Source organism: Hyla sarda, chromosome 9 (genome assembly GCF_029499605.1).
Source record: "Hyla sarda isolate aHylSar1 chromosome 9, aHylSar1.hap1, whole genome shotgun sequence".
NCBI lineage: Eukaryota > Metazoa > Chordata > Amphibia > Anura > Hylidae > Hyla > Hyla sarda.
This window is the reverse complement of record NC_079197.1, coordinates 13,210,715-13,232,205: the sequence shown is the minus strand read 5'-3', so window position 1 is coordinate 13,232,205 and position 21,491 is coordinate 13,210,715. Positions and strand designations below refer to the sequence as shown.

The 21,491-nt window shown below is 45.3% G+C and overlaps 1 protein-coding gene across 2 annotated transcripts; it reads right to left on the bottom strand.

Annotated features, from left to right (window-relative positions):
- Positions 1-2,217: 2,217 nt before the first annotated feature.
- Positions 2,218-20,642, bottom strand: LOC130290731 (glutamine synthetase). Of its 2 annotated transcripts, none has more exons than XM_056538768.1 (7): positions 20,600-20,642; positions 7,337-7,515; positions 6,278-6,439; positions 5,190-5,336; positions 3,881-4,008; positions 3,589-3,788; positions 2,218-3,024 (listed from the first exon to the last, which is right to left on the bottom strand). In XM_056538768.1, exons 2-7 carry the CDS (start codon positions 7,500-7,502, stop codon positions 2,703-2,705), a joined length of 1,125 nt encoding a protein of 374 aa, XP_056394743.1. In that variant the 5' UTR covers positions 7,503-7,515; positions 20,600-20,642; the 3' UTR covers positions 2,218-2,702. The 2 variants fall into 2 exon arrangements, with proteins under 2 accessions (XP_056394743.1, XP_056394742.1); XM_056538767.1 differs by lacking the exon at positions 20,600-20,642 and adding an exon at positions 11,167-11,314.
- Between the last annotated feature and the right edge of the window lie 849 nt (positions 20,643-21,491).

Here is a 21,491-nt window from a genome sequence, read left to right as displayed (position 1 = left end):
ACTTTCATTTCTGAAAATTCCTCTGAAAAATAAAAGAAGAGATCTGATTGGTTGCTATGGGCAACTCAGCAACTTTTACTCTAGACGGGTTTTGATAGATCTGCCCCTCATCTTCTAGATTTCCTCCCCCCCTCCCTGCAGTGCAGTATAGCAGCACAAGTACAGTATAATGACCAGTTCTGGAGATGTGTGGCTGGGTAGGGCTAGTAGTAATGAAAGTTTTAGATTCATCATATTTTTTTAGCAATATATTGCTAATATGATCTCATAATGGATCCAGATGGGATTATAACCAACAGCGTTTCAGGGCAGACTCTGGCTGATCACCTTTATACCCATTTGCTCTTCTAGGGCAGCGTTTCCCAGCCAGTGGAAAACTACAACTCCCAGCATGCCCGGACAGCCGTTGGCTGTCCGGGCATGCTGGGAGTTGTAGTTTTGCAACAGCTGGAGGCACACAAATACACCGTATAATACATGTTCTGTCAGTGCTGAAGTCAGGATCCTGGTCTCCTGTTGCTGGGATTTGTGCAATAATGGGAATGATATAATCCATTGCTGCATAGGTCACCTCCAGAAGGAAGAGTTCTCTTTGGTGCCACCTATTGGAGATAGTCAATCATGCCATCTCCAATAGGTGGCACCAGAGAGCACGCACTCTATTGGAGGAGATCTATGCAGCAATGGACTATAGAAGTTAAGAGTTCTGAAGTGAAACAACTTATCGCCTATCCAAAAGGATAGGGGATAAGTTAAGGAAAACTGTCGGCTTGCTCCCCCAACACTAACCAGCGGTACCGGCTGATGTGGGGGACGCTGATCAGTTTGATGCATACTGTGCCCGGATCCGCCCAAAATTTTGTTTTTCTGTATATGCTAATTAGGGGAAGGGGGGGGGGGGACGACTGCCATTTTGACATCAGCGGCTGCAGCGCTCTCCACAATGCTGCACCTCCCTACATCTCCTCTCTCATCTCCGTCTACCATCCTACACGTTCTCTCCAATCTGCTAATGATCTCACACTAACATCTTCTATAATCCGAACTTCTCACTCCCGTCTCCAAGACTTCACTCGTGCTGCACCGGTTCTCTGGAATGCTATTCCTCAAAACCCTCAGACTCAACATCCAGAGTTTCAAACGTGGCCTAAAAACACATCTCTTCAGACAGGCCTATAACAGTCTCTAATTGGCCTCAACATATCCCCAACATATTCTCAACATATCCCCAACATATCAATATTTCCAACATATCCCCAACCCTCGTTTGGATAGTTATTGTGTAATATTATGTCTGATACTTGTCTTTGTTTGTACCCCATAATTTTAAGCGCTGTGGAATCTGTAGGCGCTATATAAATAAAATCATCGTCCCCCGTACTATCAGCCAGTACTGCTGGTCAGTGCAGGGGGAACAAGCTGACAGTTTTCCTTTCAAGATTGTGGGGGTCTGACTGCTGGGACACCTCCCCTGCAATCTCCCAGCAGATTGCTGGAATGGAGCATTTCAACCCCCACACGGAGCAGCAGTAGGGGATGTTAGCTTTCACTGCCCTACTCTTTTATATGGGCACTGCGTAAAAAAAAAAAAAAAAAAAAAAAAAAAAAAAAAAGAAAAAAAAAAAATTGCTATTGCACTCATGGTAAACAAAAAAAAAGTCTGTTTAAATTTTTTTTTTTTTTAAAGTTTGTGGGAATTAAAAGAAAAAAGCCACTAGGTGTCTCCCTCCTTGTCTGGAAAACACTACTAAACCACCCCCCACCCGGCAGACTTTGGACTCCTGCTGGCCTGGCAGAAGTCCAAAATCAGGAAATGCTGAAGGGGAGGGGGGGCAGCAGCCTTAGCCAATCATAGCTCATATCACACTGAACTGCTCTGGGCTGTGTGTAGCAGAGTGAGGGAGGAAGTTCTCCCCTGTATGGCTTCAGATGATGTCACGCCTGCTGGGGAACGCGCCTTCCCATTCTGAATCTGACTGATATGAAAATAGAGTAATCTCAAGGTAGAAAACTAAGAATTATAATTAAAGGCAGGGGGTGGTTTATCATGATGGGGCAGTGACCTGGGAGGATTATAAATTTTAACAGGATCATGACAGGTACTTCACATTAGAGCTCACATCCAGGAGAAACTCTTTCATGGAGCGTTGGTTGTCTGGGCATGCTGGTAATTGTAGTTTGGAAATCACGACACATAGAAGTCATCATAAGAAACAATACAACCCATGTAGTTCATTTATTCATCATTTTAACAATAAAAACAAAGAACAGTCACAATTAAAAGAAGCTGCAGATTCCTAACCATGACCCCCCACAGTTGCAAAGGACTCAGTTTCCCCATAGGGAAGTTATTTAGGATCCCCATCTCCTAATGCAGGATACCCCAATATCTATCCTCTTTACACTGCCTGCAGGTTGTGGCCCCTGTGGTTTATAACATTGGATATCAATATGAAGTGCAGTAAATATGGCACCAAGACAACAGCTGTTCGGAAAGGAAACCTTTCTGTAGATAGAGGAACTATAGGGGGATTAATCCCTTATCTACAGTCTGGGTAATGCCCCCTTAACCCTTCCAAACCGGAAGGAACTTTAGAAGTCTCTAGTGTAGACAATAAAAACAAACATTTCTTTAAAAAGAACTCCTGTGAGACGGAAGAAACGCGACGGATGGAATCTTCTTGGCGGATCCAGCCCCCAGTTTAATTCTTCAAGTAGTCTTTGGTGTCACTGCCGGTCTCGTTCAGGATGGTCGTCCTCACAAGGGCCTCGGTAACAGCATACGGGTCGCAGTTCGCAGCTGGCCGACGATCTTCGAAGTAGCCGAATCCTTCCTGTCCGACCTGGCGGGGGATTCGAATACTGGCGCCGCGGTTGGCAACGCCGGCCGAGAATTCATGGATGCTGGAGGTTTCATGCTGACCGGTCAGACGGCGGGAGTTATCCTTTCCTCCACGGGGGTCGTACACGCATATGTGGTAATCGTGACGTTTGCCTAGTTTTTCAATGGCATCTTCAATGTGTCTAAAGAGCAAGGGAGATAATTAGAATATATGGAGGCATTTACATTCTTAAAGGGGAACTACACCGTATTAGAGTTATGTAAAAAGGCAGGGGGAAACCTGTGGCTTTGATATCTGGTTTGACAATACCATTGGGGCCTCCTGAAGCTTAAAGGGGGTACTCCGGCCCTGAGACCTGTCCCCGCTATGCAAGTCTATGGGAGGGGGCGTGACACGCCCCCTCCCATAGACTTGCATAGCGGGGGGTGATGTCACATGGGGCGGAGTCATGATGTCACTATACTCCGGCCCTGTGGTAGTCACCCGGCTGTTTGAGCTGGCACTTTGGCGTGCAGCTCAAACAGGTGGGTGGCTAACACAAGATTGTGGGGGTCCCCAGCAGCGAGACCCCCGCAGTGAGACATCTTATCCCCTATCATGTCTGATCACAGGAGTCCCGCCACTAGGAACCCCTGCGATCTCTGCGGTGGCACCCCCAGACATCCTGTAAACCCTTTTATGTCCAGCCTGTAAGGACTGGCTCATAGTAACTCTAGGCCATCTAGCATTACTTTAGAAGACTTACTTTAGGCCGCCCTCCTTCCTCATGGCTGCAGTGCTGTAGTTTGTATGGCATCCAGCTCCATTCCAGTTGCCAGTCATGGGTTTGGGGTCTAGAGTTGCCACCACACCAAAATCTTCACACACTCTATGGAGAATGAATCGGGCCATCCAGAGATGGTCTCCCATGTCGATGCCTTCACAAGGGCCAACCTGGAATTCCCACTGTAATAAGAGAAGAATATGGTTACAGTCATTCAGGCCAGAAGATCTTTGACACCCCCGCCCAAAAGGTCAAGTGGCTTGGCACAACTTACCTGGGATGGCATAACTTCTGCATTGGTGCCACAGATTTTGATTCCGGCATACAGACAGGCCTTGTAGTGGCACTCTACGATATCACGGCCATATACCTTGTCAGCTCCAACACCACAATAGTAGGGTCCTAAAGGGATCAGGAAGCAGATTTTGAGTACCAAAAGAATTTTGAAAAAGGTCCTGAAAATAAGCAGAAGCCTGATGCTGCCATCCGCGCCCCCCCCCCCACACACACACTTATGTAAAACGGGGGACCATGCAATTCTCTTGACCAGATGTAACCAGGTGTTAAGTCAACCATTTGAGCTCCATCTGCAACTACTGAAGACAGACCATGCATAAAAGGGGTACTCTTTTGGAATTATTTTTTTTCTGGTGCCAGAAAGTTAAAGATTTGTAAATTGCTTCTATTAAAAAAAAATCTTAATCCTTCCAGTACTTAGCTGCTGTATACTCCACAGGAATCTCTTTTTTTAATTTCCTTTCTGTCTGAACACCATGCTCTCTGCTGACACCTCTGTCCATGTGAGGTACTGTTCAGAGAGCACTGTTGTCAGACTGGAGAGAAATTTTAAGAGGAAAGAACTTCCTGTGGAGCATACAGCAGTTGATAAGTACTGGAAGGATTTCAAGGGGTACTACGGTAAAAAAACATTTTACATCAACTGGTGCCAGAAAGTTAAACAGATTTGTAAATTACTTCCATAAAAAAAATGTTAATCCTTCCTGTACTTATTAGCTGCTGAATACTACAGTGAAAATTATTTTCTTTTTGAAACAGAGCTCTCTGCTGACATGAGCACAGTGCTCTCTGCTGACATCTGTCCATTTTAGGAACTGTCCAGAGTAAAAGGAAATCCCCATAGCAAACATATGCTGTTCTGGAGAGTTCCTAAAATGGACCGATGTCAGCAGAGAGAACTGTGGTCATGATGTCAGCAGAGAGCACTGTGGTCATGATGTCAGCAGAGAGCTCTGTTTCAAAAAGAAAAGCATTTCTGCTGTAGTATTCAGCAGCTAATAAGTACAGGAAGGATTAAGATTTTTTTAATAGAAGAAGTTTACAAACTTGTTCAACTTCCTGGCACCAGTTGATTTAAAAAAAAAAAAAAAAAAAAGTTTTACAGGAGTACCACTTTAAGATTTTTTTTAAAGTAATTTACAAGACTAATTTTCTGCCACCAGTTGGGAAAAAAATAAATGGTACTGGAGTACCCCTTTAAATGGTCTGAGGAGATCAGATGATCTGGTGACTAGATCCAGCATGGTAGTAGATATGACTGATCTTTGGAGACTGAAGCCCCTTACCTTGTGGTCCAGGGAAGCCATTTTCTGGCCATCCATATGGGTGTCCATTGATGCCGAGTAATGTGTATTCTTGCTCCATGCCAAACCATGGGACGTGGTCAGATACCATGTCCATAATCCGCTTACAGGTGAGACGTAGGTTGGTTTCTGAAGAACATGAGCATAAAGTTATTGACACAGGACGGACCGCTGCCAGAACACATAATCCTACTGTGTACACTGGGAAAAAAAGGCTTTGCCCATATCAGTCTGTAAACTAGATCCTGACGTGTCCTACACACCCCTGTGTACCCATGATTAGACTTCAGGAGAACTTAAAGGTGTACTCCACTGGGCAGTGTGGAACTAAATGTTCCAAACGCTGTTTGAGCTGTGGTGTCAGCCATGCACCCTTGTGTAGTCACGACCATGCCCCCTCAATGCAAGTCTATGGGAGGGGGCGTGACAGCCGTCACGCCCCCTCCCATAGACTTGCATTGAGGGGCGTGGCTGTGATGTCACGAGGGGACTTTGAGCTGCGGTGGTTGGCAAACTGCGTTCGGAACATTTTGTTCCATGCTGGCCAGTGGAGTACACCTTTAAAGGGGTACTCTGGCACGAAGATCTTATCCCTTATCCTTTGGATAGGGGATAAGATGCCCGATTGCAGGGGTCCTGCCACTGGGGACCCCCATGATCTTGCATGCAGCACCCCATTACAATCAGTCCCCGAAGCACGTTTGCGCCGGGTCCGATTAATGGCAATCATGGGGGCCAGAGCATTGGGATGTCACGGCCCCGCCCCCATGTGTCACGATCCGCCCCCTTAATGAAAGCCTATGGGAGGGGGCATGACAGCTGTCACATCCCCTCCCATAGGCTTTCATTGAGGGGCAGAGCATGATGTCAATGCTCCAACCCACGTGATCGCCAGTAATTAGACCCGGAGCGAATGTGCTTCGGGGACTGATTTTAACGTGGTGGTGCATGCAAGATCATGGGGTCCCCAGCGATCAGGAATCTTATCCCCTATCCTTTGGAAAGGGGATAAGATGTCTTAGCGCTGGAGTACCCCTTTAAAAAGGTGTAGGCATCTCAGGACCCATTACCTGCTGGTTTCCGGTTGTACTTTAGGACTTCACATATGACCAGCTTGTTGGGGTCAAGGCAGAATGGATCTCTGAACATCTGCACAGGGACGAGGTACATGTCGCTGTTTGAGCCTTCGGCTTGGTAGGTGCTCGAACCATCAAAATTCCATTCTGGGATCTCTGAAACGGAACGTCAGCAAGTTAAGTATTTACAGAAACCTGCAATGAATGGACTATGCCCATCACTGGGTATCACAGATCTGTCATACAGACCCAAATGCATTAGGAAAGCCAACTGATCAGATATGGCTTAGGGACTTGGGGTGCCCTGGGACCAATGGGGTAGTTGTAATCTTATGATAGCCCTTTAAAGGGGTATTCCAGTTTAAAAAAATATTTCAAATCAAACTGGCTTCAGAAAGTTAAACCGATTTGTAAATTACTTCTATGAAAAAAAATTCTTAATCCTTCCAGTACTTAGCTGCTGAAGTGGAGTTCTATTCTGTCTGACAACAGTGCTCTCTGCTGACACCTGTGTCTCAAGAACTGTCCAGAGCAGGAGTAAATGCCCATAGCAAACCTCTCCTGCTCTGGACAGTTCCCGAGACAGACAGAGGTGTCAGCAGAGAGCACTGTTCTCAGACAGGAAAGAGCAAATCAACTTTAGCAGCTAAGTACTGGAAGGATTAAGATTTTTTAATAGAAGCAATTTACAAATCTGTAACTTTCTGGAGCCAGTTGATATTCATTTTTTAATTTTTTTTTACTGGAATACCCCTTTAACTACTATTGAAGGCCACAATTTTTTTTTTTTTTAGGCAGGATGTTCATGGCAAAGTTATTTTTTCTTCCAGAACCCAATATATTGTCCAGACTGCAGGAAGCACAAGGGCTTTTATGGCAACCTAAAAGGTCAAGGGTTACTGGAATGTCCCTTCATACTGTGCAGCCAGATGTCCACCATAACCCCCCCCCCCCCCTCAGATGTATAGAGCCGCATCCAGACAAGAGGGGGGTGATGGCATTCACAGCAGGACGTGGCACGAGGGGGGGGGAGGGGGAGTTTCTATCTCTTACCTTCTACAGATTTTGGTTCATAGTCCAGGGTCTTGGTCTTGCAGCGGACACCTTCTCCAGTCCCATCGATCCATACGTATGTAACTTGGACCTGATCCCCCTGGGGCAACTTCATGTACTGCTCCCTTACCCCCTTGTTGAGTCTGGAACTGTGAGACACAGACATGGCGGCTGCTGATCTGCAACGGGAAAGAAACCGGTTAGAGGAGGAAACTGCGGCTTCCCGACACCGACAACATAAGTAGGAGCATCACCCATCAGACCGTAACCGGGCCCATACATACTGTTGGCTGACTTTACGATTTTATTTATTTAATTTAATTAATTTTTTTATTTATCAATTCCAAGAATTTTTTTTTCTCATACATTTATTTTTTTAAATATTTTTTTATTTAAATGTATATATTAGAGGACAGTCAGCTGACTAGTGTATCCCAATGTTCCCCAAACTGGACCTCCAGTTGATGCAAAACACTCAACTCCCAATGCTTGCAACAGCTAGGGGGTCCACTTAGCAAAGCACTGTCCTACCCCCATCAAAAAACATGCATGCTCAGCCAAGCTGAGCGTGCAAGGTTTGGGTAAAATCAGGTTAACCAAACATATAAATTTTTTTATTGTTATGTAGTGATTATATATATTTCTCACTACATAAAAAATGTATACGTTTGGTTAACCTGATATTACCCAAGCCTTTCACGCACACTCAGCTTGGCTGAGCATGCACGTTTTTTTTGATGTGATGTATATACACATACAAAATAAAACAGCACACCAGAGTAAACTTAAAGTGCTTTATTCCATGCTGTACATAAGCGACGTTTCGCCAGCCTCACGCCAGCTTTCTCATGGCGTGAGGCTGGCGAAACGTTGCTTATGTACAGCATGGAATAAAGCACTAAGTTTACTCCAGTGTGCGGCATATTTCTACTATATGAATTAAGGAACCAGAGGACCGTGGCTCTGCGTGCACCCCATCTATTTACTAGCCCATTGTTTACTTTGCATATGGCAGCCCTGTACATGGACACAGAGCGCCATCATATGGTGGTCAGAGGCATAGGTTGGTAAGTTACAGACCTATACATTTCTACAAGCTTCTTATTCCAAGTATAAGACTCCCATAGGTTCAGCTGCAACAGAGCCCTTATGCCAGCATTTCCCTGCGGGCCTCCAGCTGTTGCAAAACTACAACTCCCAGCTTGCCCGGACAGCCGTTGGCTGTCCGGGCAAGCTGGGAGTTGTAGTTTTGCAACAGCTGGAGGCACACCATTTGGAAACTGCTTCCCTATGCAAATATAGCTGCAAAAATAACCCATCCTCAACAGCACTTTACACTGTAACAAACTCCAGCTGTGCCGTAGACTACAGTCAGGTTCTTGGAAAGCAGCATTTGCCCCGGGGCTACTCCAATCACCAATTCCTTATATTACAAAAAATATATAAATATATAAAACAAATGTTATTCCTAAGGGGAGATATATACACATACACACACCTTCAAGAACTTTTTGCACACAATGTGAGATGTTTACCATGTCCGCCCGAGCCTCCCCTCCCCCATACCCAGTAGTGCTACGATTTCTAAGACCTTTTATTAACCATTAGTGTTCAGGGTAAACACCAGCAGGACTGTCAGACACCAATGTCCACCCATTATTTTTCTATTGAATGAGCTTTATTAGTCAGTCATCATTACAAGTCCTACAATAAATTACAATCACACAAAGCATGACGGTACAATATACAGCACAGGATCCCTAAACTATACACTGTACTACATGCTACGCTAACACTCCGCTCCATAGCAAAGAAACAGTCGAAAAAACAACAACACATTACAGTCTGATCGGGGAGGGGCTTGGGATCAATGGGGCAGATCATCATCTTTCTATTGGGGGGGGGGGGGGGGGGGGGGGGGGGGGGGAAGGAATCTATGGAAATCAGCAGCCCCCGCCATAGCTAAAGAGCTTATCTCCAGTAACCCAACCCTTACAACCCCTTCTGGTGGAACACTGGAACCGGAACCAACTGGTTCTACAAGTTTTCAGCAGGACAAGAATCCTGAGACCCCCCCCCCCCCCCCCCTTCACTAATTGTGAAGGGGGAGGGGGTATTAACCAGTAAGGTCCCAAGTGTCCAGCACTTCTAGAGATAACAAGAGAGCAGAGACAATAAAAGGGATAACAATGGGGTCTGGAAAACATCCCCCACTGCGCTAGTATCTGTATCCAACATATTCCAGAGGGCACTTAAACCAGCAAAGTGAACACACAGTAAGTGAAACAATCCCAACAATGATACTGTATTTACTTCACAATGATACAATGTTATCGACAAAGAAACAAAACCCAACAAGTCAGAACAGTCACCAGCAAAGCGACGTGTGCAAAGTAACCAACTCCGCTCTGCTACATCTGACTTTAGAGTCTTTCGCCCACTGATTTATCCCAACACTGATGTTCTAGGAAAGGGATCACCATAACCTGTTGGCAAAACTGCAACTCCCTGCGGTTGTCAGGGCATGCTGGGAGTTGTAGTATTGCAACAAAGAGGCAAAGGTTGTCAGGGCATGCTGGGAGTTGTAGTTTGGCAGAAGCTGGAGAACCACATTAGGGCAAAAACCAGCTAACACTACAACTCCCAGCATGGCCAGACAACAAGTGGCTCTCTGTAGCTTTTGTTGTCTGTCCATGCTGGGAGTTGTAGTTTTGCAGAAGCTAGTGTGTCATATGTTGTCTGGGCATGCTGGGAGATGTAGTGTAACAAAAGCTGCAAAGTGTGCCACATGTCTGGGCATGCTGGGAGATGTAGTGTACTGCAGAGAGTGCCATATGTTGTCTGGGCATGCTGGGAGATGTAGTGTAACAAAAGCTGCAAAGTGTGTCACATGTTGTTTGGGCATGCTGGGACCGGTGTCCCACAACCTGTGGCTGTCTGGCTCTAGGGACAATTGTAAGGAAGGGAAAAATAAATAAATATAAAAAAAAAACACACACACACACTGTAGTAGTGATGAGTTTGTCACATAGCACAACTCATTTTTCAACTACAATATCTGTGACTGTGCATCCAAATAGAGACAATCTGAGCTCTGCTATTCCGAAGGATATAGTGTTAAGGGTGCATGAAAAAAAAAAAAAAAAAAAGTAATTTTATTTGGACTCGATAAAGGGAGGAATCCCGAAAGCTTGTCTCTACAAAATGCTGTTAGTCCAATAAAGGTTATTACAAGATACTGCAACATTTTATGATTTGCATCTGCATCAATGGACTAATATGGCTACTCAAATTTACTATTTTTTTAATTTTTTTTCTTAATCTTCATGCACCCTTAACACTAAATCTAGTGTTAAGGGTGCATGAAGATTAAAGAAAAAAAAAATTATATGTTGTATTATATTACACACACATTTACTATAATATATATATATATTATATAAATTCTCCCCTTAATCTTCATGCACCCAAAATCACACTAACTAAATATTTTTTTTTGTGTAATTATTTACAGGGTAGACTTGCCATGTCTACATACACTTCGCCTCCCCCACCAGGCTCCCCTATGGATGCACATGTATAGGCTCAGCATTGTATGCACCATAATGGTGGAGGGAGAACACAAAGGCATGGGGGGGGGGGGGGGACCAGCCTGGCACTATAGGGGCAAAAATATTGACTATATGGCAGCAAACAAGACAGAACTTGGTCACCAGGTCACCACTGGCAGCTAAGGAGTTAATGCACTAGAGCTGTAATGATGGCACAGGATGCCAACGTGGCAGGACATACCCCATAGACACAGCCATGCCCCTCAGAGAAGCCATTACCTTAGTAGCAGGGATACAGCACGGCCCCGGTTCCCCCAGGAATCAGATGTCACCGACCCACTGAAGCTGGGACCCCGGGGGAAGAGAGTATTTATAGTGTCAGGACACGCCCATTACTGGTGGGCGTGGCTATATCCCCAGGCAGGACACGCCCATTGAGCTCATACAGCAGCCAGTGGGTAAAAGAGAGTTTTCCAAACAGTGAGTCTCCAGCTGTTGCAAAACTACAACTCCCCGCATGCCCGGACAGCCGATGGCTGTCCGGGCATGCTGGGAGTTGTAGTTTTGCAACAGCTGGAGACACACTGGGAAACACAGGTGTAAAAGAGTGAAGCAGTTGCCCATAGCAACCAAAAATTGTTATTATTTTTTTTTTCCAGAAAATTTTGGTTATTTATTTATTTGTTTATTTATTTATTTTTCCCATAGACTTTAGCATTGGCGTATTTTTTTAACCCCTTAAGGACTCGGGGTTTTTCCGTTTTTGCACTTTTAGTTTTTTTTTCCTCCTTACCTTTAAAAAATCATAACTCTTTCCACTTTGCACCTAAAAATCCATATGATGGCTTATTTTTTTTTTTTGCGTTTTGCGCCACCAATTCTACTTTGGAGTGACGTCAGTCATTTTACCCAGAAATCTACGGCGAAAAACGGAGAAAAAAAAATTATTGTGCGACAAAATTAAAGAAAAAAAACGCCATTTTGTAAATTTCAGGGGCTTCCGTTTCTACACAGTACATTTTTTGGTAAAAATGACACCTTAACTTTATTCTGTAGGTCCATACGGTTAAAATGATCCCCTACTTATATAGGTTTGATTTTGTCGCACTTCTGGAAAAAATCATAACTACATGCAGGAAAATTTATACGTTTAAAAATGTCATCTTCTGACCCCTATAACTTTTTTATTTTTCCGCGTATGGGGCGGTAGGAGGCCTCATTTTTTGCGCAGTGATCTGAAGTTTTTAGCGGTACCATTTTTGTATTGATCGGACTTATTGATCGCTTTTTATTCATTTTTTCACGATATAAAAATGTGACCAAAAATACGCTATTTTGGACTTTGGAATTTTTTTGCACGTACGCCATTGTCCGTGCGGTTTAATTCATTATATATTCTTATAATTCGGACATTTCTGCACGTGGCGATACCACATATTTTTATTTGCACAGGTTTTTTTTTAAATGGGAAAAGGGGGGTGATTCAAACTTTTATTAAGGAAGGGGTTAAATGATCTCTATTAACTTTTTTTTCCCCATTTTTTGGGCAATGTTATAGCTCCCATAGGGGGCTATAACACTGCACACGCTGATCTTTTACATTGATCAATGGTTTCTCATAGGAAACCATTGATCGATGATTCTGCTGCTTGACTACTCATGCCTGGATCTCCGGCACTGAGCAGTCATTCGGCGATCGGACACCAGGAGGCAGGTAAGGGGACCCTCCTCATGTCCTACAGCTGTTCAGGATGCCGCGATTTCAGAGACCTTTTCAAAAATGAAAGAAGCGATCTGATTGGTTGCTATGGGCAACGCAGCAACTTTTCCTCTGGACAGGTTTTGATAAATCTCCCTCTATGTCCCCCCATGTCCCCCATGTCTTCAATAGAAATCCTATAGGGGAGAGTTATCAAAACCAGTGGAGAGGAAAAGTTGCCCAGTTGCCCATAGCAACCAATCAGATTGCTTCTTTTACTTTTCAGATGCCTTTTCAAAAATGAAAACAGCGATCTGATTGGTTGCTATGGCATTGGGCAACTGGGCAACTTTTCCTCTTCACTGGTTTTGATAAATCTCCCCCAATATGTATATATTTGTGAACTGTCAGGTGTTTTTCCATTGAATTCAATGTGGGGGAAAAACAAATGCGAAATGGACAGATTTTGAGGCATAGAAGTGATGTTTTACACCTCAATATATAAGGAAAAGAAATGTGTGAACATAGTCTAAGGCCGGTTTCACGTGGTCGAAGATGTGCGGAATGTTTGCCCGGAAAACACGGGAGGAAATTCTGCAGATTTGAGTGATCCGGCGGGCACTAGGACCACTCGGACCAGCAAACACCATTAGGCTATATTCACACAGCAGAATGTCCGCACATCGGCGCCAATTCCGCTTCCACATTAATTTGGGTGGTTTCTGACGTGTGCAGATTCCGCGCGGAATCGATACGGATTCCTTTTTGATTTCCCATGCGTAAATTCTGAAGCGTGAATGAGAGTGCGACATCCTATTGAAGTCAATTATGCTTTAATTAAGGGTGCGTTCACACGCTATTACTAGCTGCGGGAATCCTGCTGCGAGTTACGCTACCATTGATTTAAATCGGTCCACAGACAGTCCTCAATAGTGTCAGATTTGCGGACTGTCCACGGACCCATTCAAATGAATGGTAGCGTAACTCGCAGTGGGTTTCCAGCAGTGGAAAACCCGCTGCTAGTTACTAGCGTGTGAACGCACCCTTAAAGCGGAATCCGTGTGGAATTCCGCATGCAGAAATTCTGCCGTGTTAATATAGCCTTAGACCATGTTCACACGGGACAATGTCCACATGTAAAATTTCCGCGTGGACATTCCCCCGACAGCGGGGAGCCGGCAGAAATGCATGGCTTCTATGAGATACATCTGCTGCGCAAATTCCACCGTGAACTCCGTGAACTCAAAGGGACTCTGCCGCTGCGGAATTTCCGTACGGAATTCCACATTAGACTTATTACGCCATCGTGCAAACATGGCGTAATAAGTCAATGAGGCCCGTCACACAGCCGGTGTTTATCGGGTGACAGATCTGTCACAACTTCTGTTTTTCTGCTCCTACACTACAGAATGCAGAGTCTAATAAGATTGTATTCAGACCTAGTCATCATGTATTAGTCTATTGCAGGATTTCTTGTAGAAATAGACGGAAGAAAAGCAACATACCGCAAAGCAGTCACAATACAACGGCTTTTATGTAATACCAGGAAATCCATGCAGAGGTAATCACGTAAACAAATGCTGTTTGTCCTCAGGATAAGGACATGTTCACACCTGGTGGTTAAGATCCGCATCAAATAATGCATTTAAAGCCTTAAAGTGGTACTCCGCTGCTCAGCATTTGGAACAAACTGTTCCGAACACTGGAGCCGGTGCCGGAAGCTTTTGACGTCATAGCCCGGCCCCCTCGTGATGTTTTGCCCCGCCCCCTCAATGCGAGTCTATGGGAGGGGGCGTGACAGAGTATCCCTTAAACTCATCTTCTGACGTTCCCCCGCTGCGCCGATATCAGTGTCCCGGACCCCCCGCGATCTAACACTTATCCTCTATCCCCGTTGTGCCGATATCCGTGTCCAGGTCCCCTGGTGCTGGTCTTCTTCCTGCCTCTTGGGGACAATAAGTCATACTGCCCTCAGCGTATCACCGGCCGCAGCGATGTCCCGCCTTGGCTGGTGATAGGCTGAGTGCACTGTCATGTAAGGAGTCTGGGCCCCCGCCTTCTCCCTGCTTCCCGACTCAGCTTATCACCAGCCAAGACAGGACATTACTGCGGCCGGTGATACGCTGAGGGCAGTATGACTTATTGCTCCCAAGAGGCAGGAAGAAGACCAGCACCAGAGGACCTGGACATGGATATCGGCACAACGGGGATAGGGGATAAGTGTTAGATCGCGGGGGGGTCCCACTGCTGGGGCCTCCTCAATCTCCCGAACAGAGCAACGGTTCCCTGCAAGAAACAAGCATTTTCGACCACTGACACACCCCCTCCATGCAGTTCTATGGGAGAGCTGGAGCGCTGCTTTCGGCAATCGCTGGCTCTGCCATAGAACTGCATGGAGGGGCGTGTCGGCCGCAGCGTTCTGCCCCAGCAGTCGCACCCCCGTGATCTAACACTTATACCCTATCGTTAGGATAGGGGATAAGTCGTACATCAAGGAGTTCTCCTTTAATCCTTCCAGTACTTATCAGCTGCGGTATGCTCGTCAGAAAGTTATGTGTTTGTTCCAGTCTGACCACAGAGCTCTCTGCTGCCACCTCGATCCATGTCAGGAACTGTACAGAGCAGGAACAAATCCTTATAGGAAACCTCTCCTGTACTGGATTACTCTACAGGTGGGGGCCCCAGTATGATCTCTCGGGAGCAAGTCCAGAGGTCGCAGACAGGATAGGGAGTCAGCAGCCATAATGACAAAACCAGCAGGAAGGACAGAACTAGAAGCTATAAAACCAGAAACAGAAAAATAAGTGTGTTAGAGGGTGTGATACAGGGTAGATTGAATTACCCTAGTGGCAGATGGCATTAAACCCTTATGTTCATGGCGCCAGGGTGTGGTTTATCATCAATACCACCCGAAGGTATACTGCTGGATCCTGGGCTAGGCATAGTGGGCAATAATGACTCCAATGCCAAGTTAAGGAACAACGGCAGCTTTACTGAGTTAGACAGGTGTAACAGTCTACACAGCTTGGCTAGGCCCACGGAGGTGACCAATGACTTCAGAGACCTTAGGGCTTGCTGGGACTTATAGTGGACTTGGACAATTTGGATGCAGGCCACACTGACTTGAGACAGGATGACTTGGACTGACTTGGACTGACTTGACTATGACTGACTTCACCCCTTCTGTAGCTTACCAGGCTTTGACTTGACCTGTGGGGTATTGGACTTGATAATCAGTGGCAGCTTGACTGACTTTAGGCTCCTCTGGACTCCAGACACACCTAGAACCTGACCTCACTGCAACTCATCAAAGACTAAGGTTACGTTCCCACCTGGCGTATTTTGCTGCGTATTTGCTGCTGCGTATTTTCTAACCCATTGACTTCAATGGGAGATAAAATACGCAGCAGCAAATACGCAGCAAAATACGCCAGGTGGGAATACACCCTAAGAGAGAGAGCGAGCAGAGGCTCCACCCAGGGCTTATATAGGGAGACTCTGAGGGGTCCCATAGGTCACCCTTAGGTCACATGGTCACTGATACCTCACTGGGTTACAATCACATGATAATTGTTCTTAAAGCTATAACACATTTTATATACAATACACAGCATAACATTGGCATAGAAGTACAGACACAAGGGGAACAGATGCAAGGGGGCCCAGGGGACTCTGTATGGAGGCTGCCTGACAGGACAGCAAGGGTACAGGGGGGCAACTCCTGTACTGGGCCACCACATAGGTTCTTGGTAACTGCACATTAACTCCCTCATGTTCCTTTTATTACTACTGAGATTTTAAACCTATGTCAGGAAATAAGCGGTGACAGATATTGCAGCCGCTTATTCCCCTGCCCCATAGAAATAAAATACATTGTGTATTTATACAGAGGAGCCAGCAGTTATCTTATGTATACAGCCACCTGAAAGAGGTGGTGAGTGGGGGAAGATGAGTTGAGGTAGATTTGCAAGATAAGACCCCCACCTGATAAGACCCCCACCTGATAAGACCCCCCCGCCTGATAAGACCCCCTGATAAGACCCCCACCTGATAAGACCCCCACCTGATAAGACCCCCCACCTGATAAGACCCCCTGATAAGACCCCCGCCTGATAAGACCCCCTGATAAGACCCCTGCCTGATAAGACCCCTGCCTGATAAAGATTCTTAAATCCAAAAGAAAGATTATCAGATGTTTGTAGATTCGGCTTCAGTATCTATGGGACTAGGTCAGATGTCTCCAAAGTGTGGACTAGAGCCCTGCAGTTGGACTGGGATCCTGCGGGTCCTGAGGGACCCAATAAATAACTTGTAGGGCAGTAAAGAGGTTGTTGCGGGCATGAGGGGTGGCCACAGAACAAACAGTGGGTCCCGCAAAATCTTGCGCAGTCCTGCTAACATCTGAAGTGCCACAGGGGGCTGATGAAATGGCACAAGGGGGTGGGGGAGGTTGATGAAATGGCACAAGGGGGTGACGAAATGGCACAAGGGTGTGACAAAATAGCACATAGGGGCTGATGAAATGGCACAAGGAAATGATAAAATGGCACAAGGGGGCGATGAAATGGAACAGAAGGTAATAAAATGGAACAAGGGGAGAATGAAATGGCAGAAGGGGATAATGTCATGGCACAAGGGGGCGATGAAATGAAACAGTGGGTGATGAAATGGCAGAAGTGGGAGATGAAATTACAGAGAGGCTATGAATTGGCATGGGGGCCTATCTCTAAAAGCTGTGACAAAATGTTTCCAGGAGCAGGCGGGAGTGGAGCACACACCTTGCAGTAGCGGGTGGTAATGTCAGTGGACAGGCAAGAAAACAGGAATCCTAGTGTCCCATCCTGTCTGGTCAAACTAGTTTAGCATCTTTTTTATTTGCGCTTTGTTTTTATGGCGCCAATATAATTTTTTTCTATAGATTTTGCCTAGTTTCTCTTCTACAGCCTCTGCGGTTTGCTGTGGGTGCTCTGCTTTCTCTCTACACTTGTGCACAGCCCATGTGATTCTCCCCCAGCAGATGCCTTCCATGCACCCCGACAACATACATGGACATACGTCAATTTCTGAATTCAGCCTAACGGGGTATTGGGTTTTGGAACCACCAAAAAAAAAAAAAAAACATCCTGATCTTATCTAAGCTATAGAAGCAGATTAGAATCCTATTTCCAGGAACGTGCTGCACATCTGTGTCCTGTACTTTGTGCGATGCTGATTATTCTGGAAGCCATTAACTAAGTGTGAGTGTGCAGGTAATCACTGCCTCTTGGTTTATTGTTTTGTTGCAACTTTTGCCAATGAAAATCCTTTTTACTCAAATGGGGTCTTTCTACTCAAAAAGACAAATGGCACAGTTGCAGGAATTCCGACGAAATTTTGCTTCTATTTTGGCAGAATTTCGCAAGTTTGGCAAAGTTTGCAATGCGTAGTTGCGGAATTCCGCTGTGTGAACATGACCTAATAGGGCCCTAAGGCCTTGTTCACTAGGCAGAATTTCAGAGCTGAATCCGGTGGAAAGATTAAAGATTCCCATTGTTATCAGTAAGACTCTGCTGCCCCGTGCACACGGCAAAGTTTCTGCACCTGAAACATCTGCCTCGAAAATTCTAATTCCAGACCCCAAGGAAACATTTGACAACTCAGTTCTTTCTGTGGAATCTGCGCGGAAATGTATGGCCCTCTATGGAGATGGCACATTTCTGAGAGGTCCTAGAGGTCAGAAAGGTGCCATTTTGTCCTCCGTTCAGAACAGAGCTAATTTTATTAAAACACAATGCCACTCCTGTCCTTAGTATGCGTGTGGTATTACAACTTGGCTCCATTCACTTCAATGGAATTTAGGTGCAATACCACACACAACCTGAGGACGGGTGTGGCACTGTTTTTGTAAGAAATCAGCCCTGCTTTCCTTCGAGTTCACACATTGCAGACCTGTTGGGTAATGTAGTGTGATCATTCACATTCACATCACGATTGTGTGATACGGCTGCCGGAATCCAGTGGGGAAATTTAAAAACCGGAGTAATGAAGAAAACTGTGTCCCTGTAGGGGAATGTGATCCTCCACACAGGGACACAATTTTCTGCTTTACAACCGGCTCCCTCTCACTCCCTAACCTATAATCCTATCCCCTATCCCTAATACTAACCCCTAATCCTAACCCTTATCCCTAATGCTAACCCATACTCCTAATCCAAACCCTTACCCAATCCTAGCCCCTAATCCTAACCCTTATCCCTACCCTAATGCTAACCCTTACCCCTAATCCTAATTTCTTGTCCTAACCCCTAATCCTAACACCTAACCCTAATCCTAACCCGTAATCCTAACACTAACATCTAATCCTAACCCCTAACCCTAATCCTAACCCCTAATCCTAACCCCTAATCCTAAACCCTAACCCCTAATGCTAACCCTAATGCCTAACCCCTAATCCTAACCCCTTGTCCTAACCCCTATTCCTAACACCTAACCCTAATCCTAACCCGTAATCTCTAATCCTAACCCCTATCCTAATACAAACCCCAATCCCTAATACTAACCCCAAATCCTAACCCTTACCCCCTAATCCTAACCCTAACCTCTAATTCTAACCCCTAATCCTAACCCCTATCCCTAATACTAACCCCTATCCCTAATACACCTAATCCTAACCCCTAATCCTAACCCTTACCCCTATTCCTTACCCCTAATCCTAGCCCCTAATCCTAACACCTAACCCTAAACCCTTACCCCTAATCCTAAGCGTAAACAATAATCCTAACCCTTAACACTAATCCTAACCCTAATTCTAAACCCTAACCCCTAATCCTAACCCTTACCCCTAATCCTAACCCTTACCCCTAATCCTAAACCCTAACCCCTAATGCTAACCCTAACACCTAACCTATAAACCTAACCCCGAATACTAACCCTTAACCCTAATCCTAATCCCTAATTCTAAACCCTAACAGCGATCAGCACTGAGAAGGGTCTGAGGGCGCCGAGCTCAGGAGCTCTGATCAGATTCGGCTACGAGTCACAGTATTTTTTCACCCCACCAGACCCTCACCGTTCCAAAAACTGTGGTATGCCACGTTTTTAGTCCAGGAATAAAACTGATATGATTCAAGAATGAGCCGAAACCGGACGCTGCCATATCCCCGCCGGATCCGGGCCGCCGTATCACACAATCGTGATGTGAATGCACCCTAACATAGGAGGCATACCACAAGCCCTTTTGAAAAATTTATCCCATAGTCCTATGTAGTCTGTATGTCAGTGTTTCCAAACTAGAGTGCCTCCAGCTGATGCAAAACTACAACTCCCAGCATGCTGGGAGTTGTAGTTTTGCAACAGCTGGAGGCACCCTGGTTGGTAATAGTTTTGCAACAGCTGGAGGCACCCTGGTTGATAAACATTGGTCTAGTAGTAAATCACACAGGGCTGTGATGGAACAAGTAGGCCTCGTTGCCTATAGCAACCTAACAGGCCTCCACAGTGTAGATTTGAAAATTAAAGCAGATAAGCAGGTAGGGTCATGCTGGAAGTTGTAGTTTTGCAACAGCTGGAGGCATCCTGGTTGGTAATAGTTTTGCAACAGCTGGAGGCACCCTGGTTGGTAAACATTGGTCTAGTAGTAAATCACACAGGGCTGTGATGGAACAAGTAGGCCTCGTTGCCTATAGCAACCTAACAGGCCTCCACAGTGTAGATTTGAAAATGAAAGCAGGTAAGCAGGTAGGGTCATGCTGGGAGTTGTAGTTTTGCAACAGCTGGAGGCTCCCTGGTTGGAAATCACTGCTGTATGTAATGTTTATGGGTGGTGTCTATAGACCCGCAGGCTACTGGTGGTGATGTGTCATGGCCTGAGGGAGCACATGAAGTATATATAGAAGGATCGTACACATAAATGTTCCAGGAGTGGCAGAGACGCGCCCGCTGTGACGTACTCGCATGTAAAGAGGGTTCCTAATAAATAAACGTCGCCTTACTGAGACACAAATGAGACGCATGACATTTCCAAAACAGACACACCTGATATATACACATATGCGTGGAGACCAAGGCGTTGGGCTGTGTTCACACTTTGTAAAGTGAAAGAGAGAATAAAGGCAGTAAAACAGGTAATAGATCTATTTAAAGGGGTCCTCCACTGGAAAACGGTTTTTTTTAACCCCTTAACGACCACGGACGTCCGTGGCCGCCTCCCGATGCGTGAAGCGCGCTCAGAAGCTGAGCGCTCTTCGTATCTGTGGAGTCCCGGTTGCTATCAGCAACCAGGACCGCGGCTAATACCGGACACAGCGATCGGGTTGATGTCCGGTATTAACCCTTTTGGTCACTTTTTATACCATAAAAAAAATTATAAAAAGTGATCAAAAGGTCGGATTAAAACAATGGTACCAATAAAAACTTCAGATCACGGCGCAAAAAATGAGCCCTCCTACCTCCCCGTTTGTGGAAAAATAAAAAAGTTATAGGGGTCAGAAGATGACAATTTTAAACGTATACATTTTCGTGCATGTAGTTATGATTTTTTCCGGAAGTACGATAAAATCAAACCTATATAAGTAGGGTATTATTTTAACCGTATGGACCTACAGAATAATGATAAGGTGTCATTTTTAACAAAAATGTACTGCGTTGAAACGGAAGCCCCCAAAATTGACATAATGGCGTTTTTTCTTCAATTTTGTCGCACAATGATTTTTTTTTTTTCCCGTTTCGATGTATATTTTTTGGATAAAATGACTGATGTCATTACAAAAGTAGAATTGGTGGCGCAAAAAAAAAAAAAGCCATCAAATGGATTTTTAGGTGCAAAATTGAAAGAGTTATGATTTTTTAAAAGGTAAGGAGGAAAAAACGAAAGTGCATAAACGGAAAAAAAACGCTTGGTCCTTAAGGGGTTACATCAACTGGTGCC

Coding starts and splice junctions, on each gene's coding strand:
- LOC130290731 (XM_056538768.1), bottom strand. CDS start 7,502: ATGTCTGTGTCTCACAGTTCCAGACTCAACAAGGGGGTAAGGGAGCAG. Junction 6,440..7,336: donor TGAACCAAAATCTGTAGAAG/GTAAGAGATAGA, acceptor GTTCCGTTTCAG/AGATCCCAGAATGGAATTTT. Junction 3,025..3,588: donor AGGAAGGAGGGCGGCCTAAA/GTAAGTCTTCTA, acceptor CTTGCTCTTTAG/ACACATTGAAGATGCCATTG.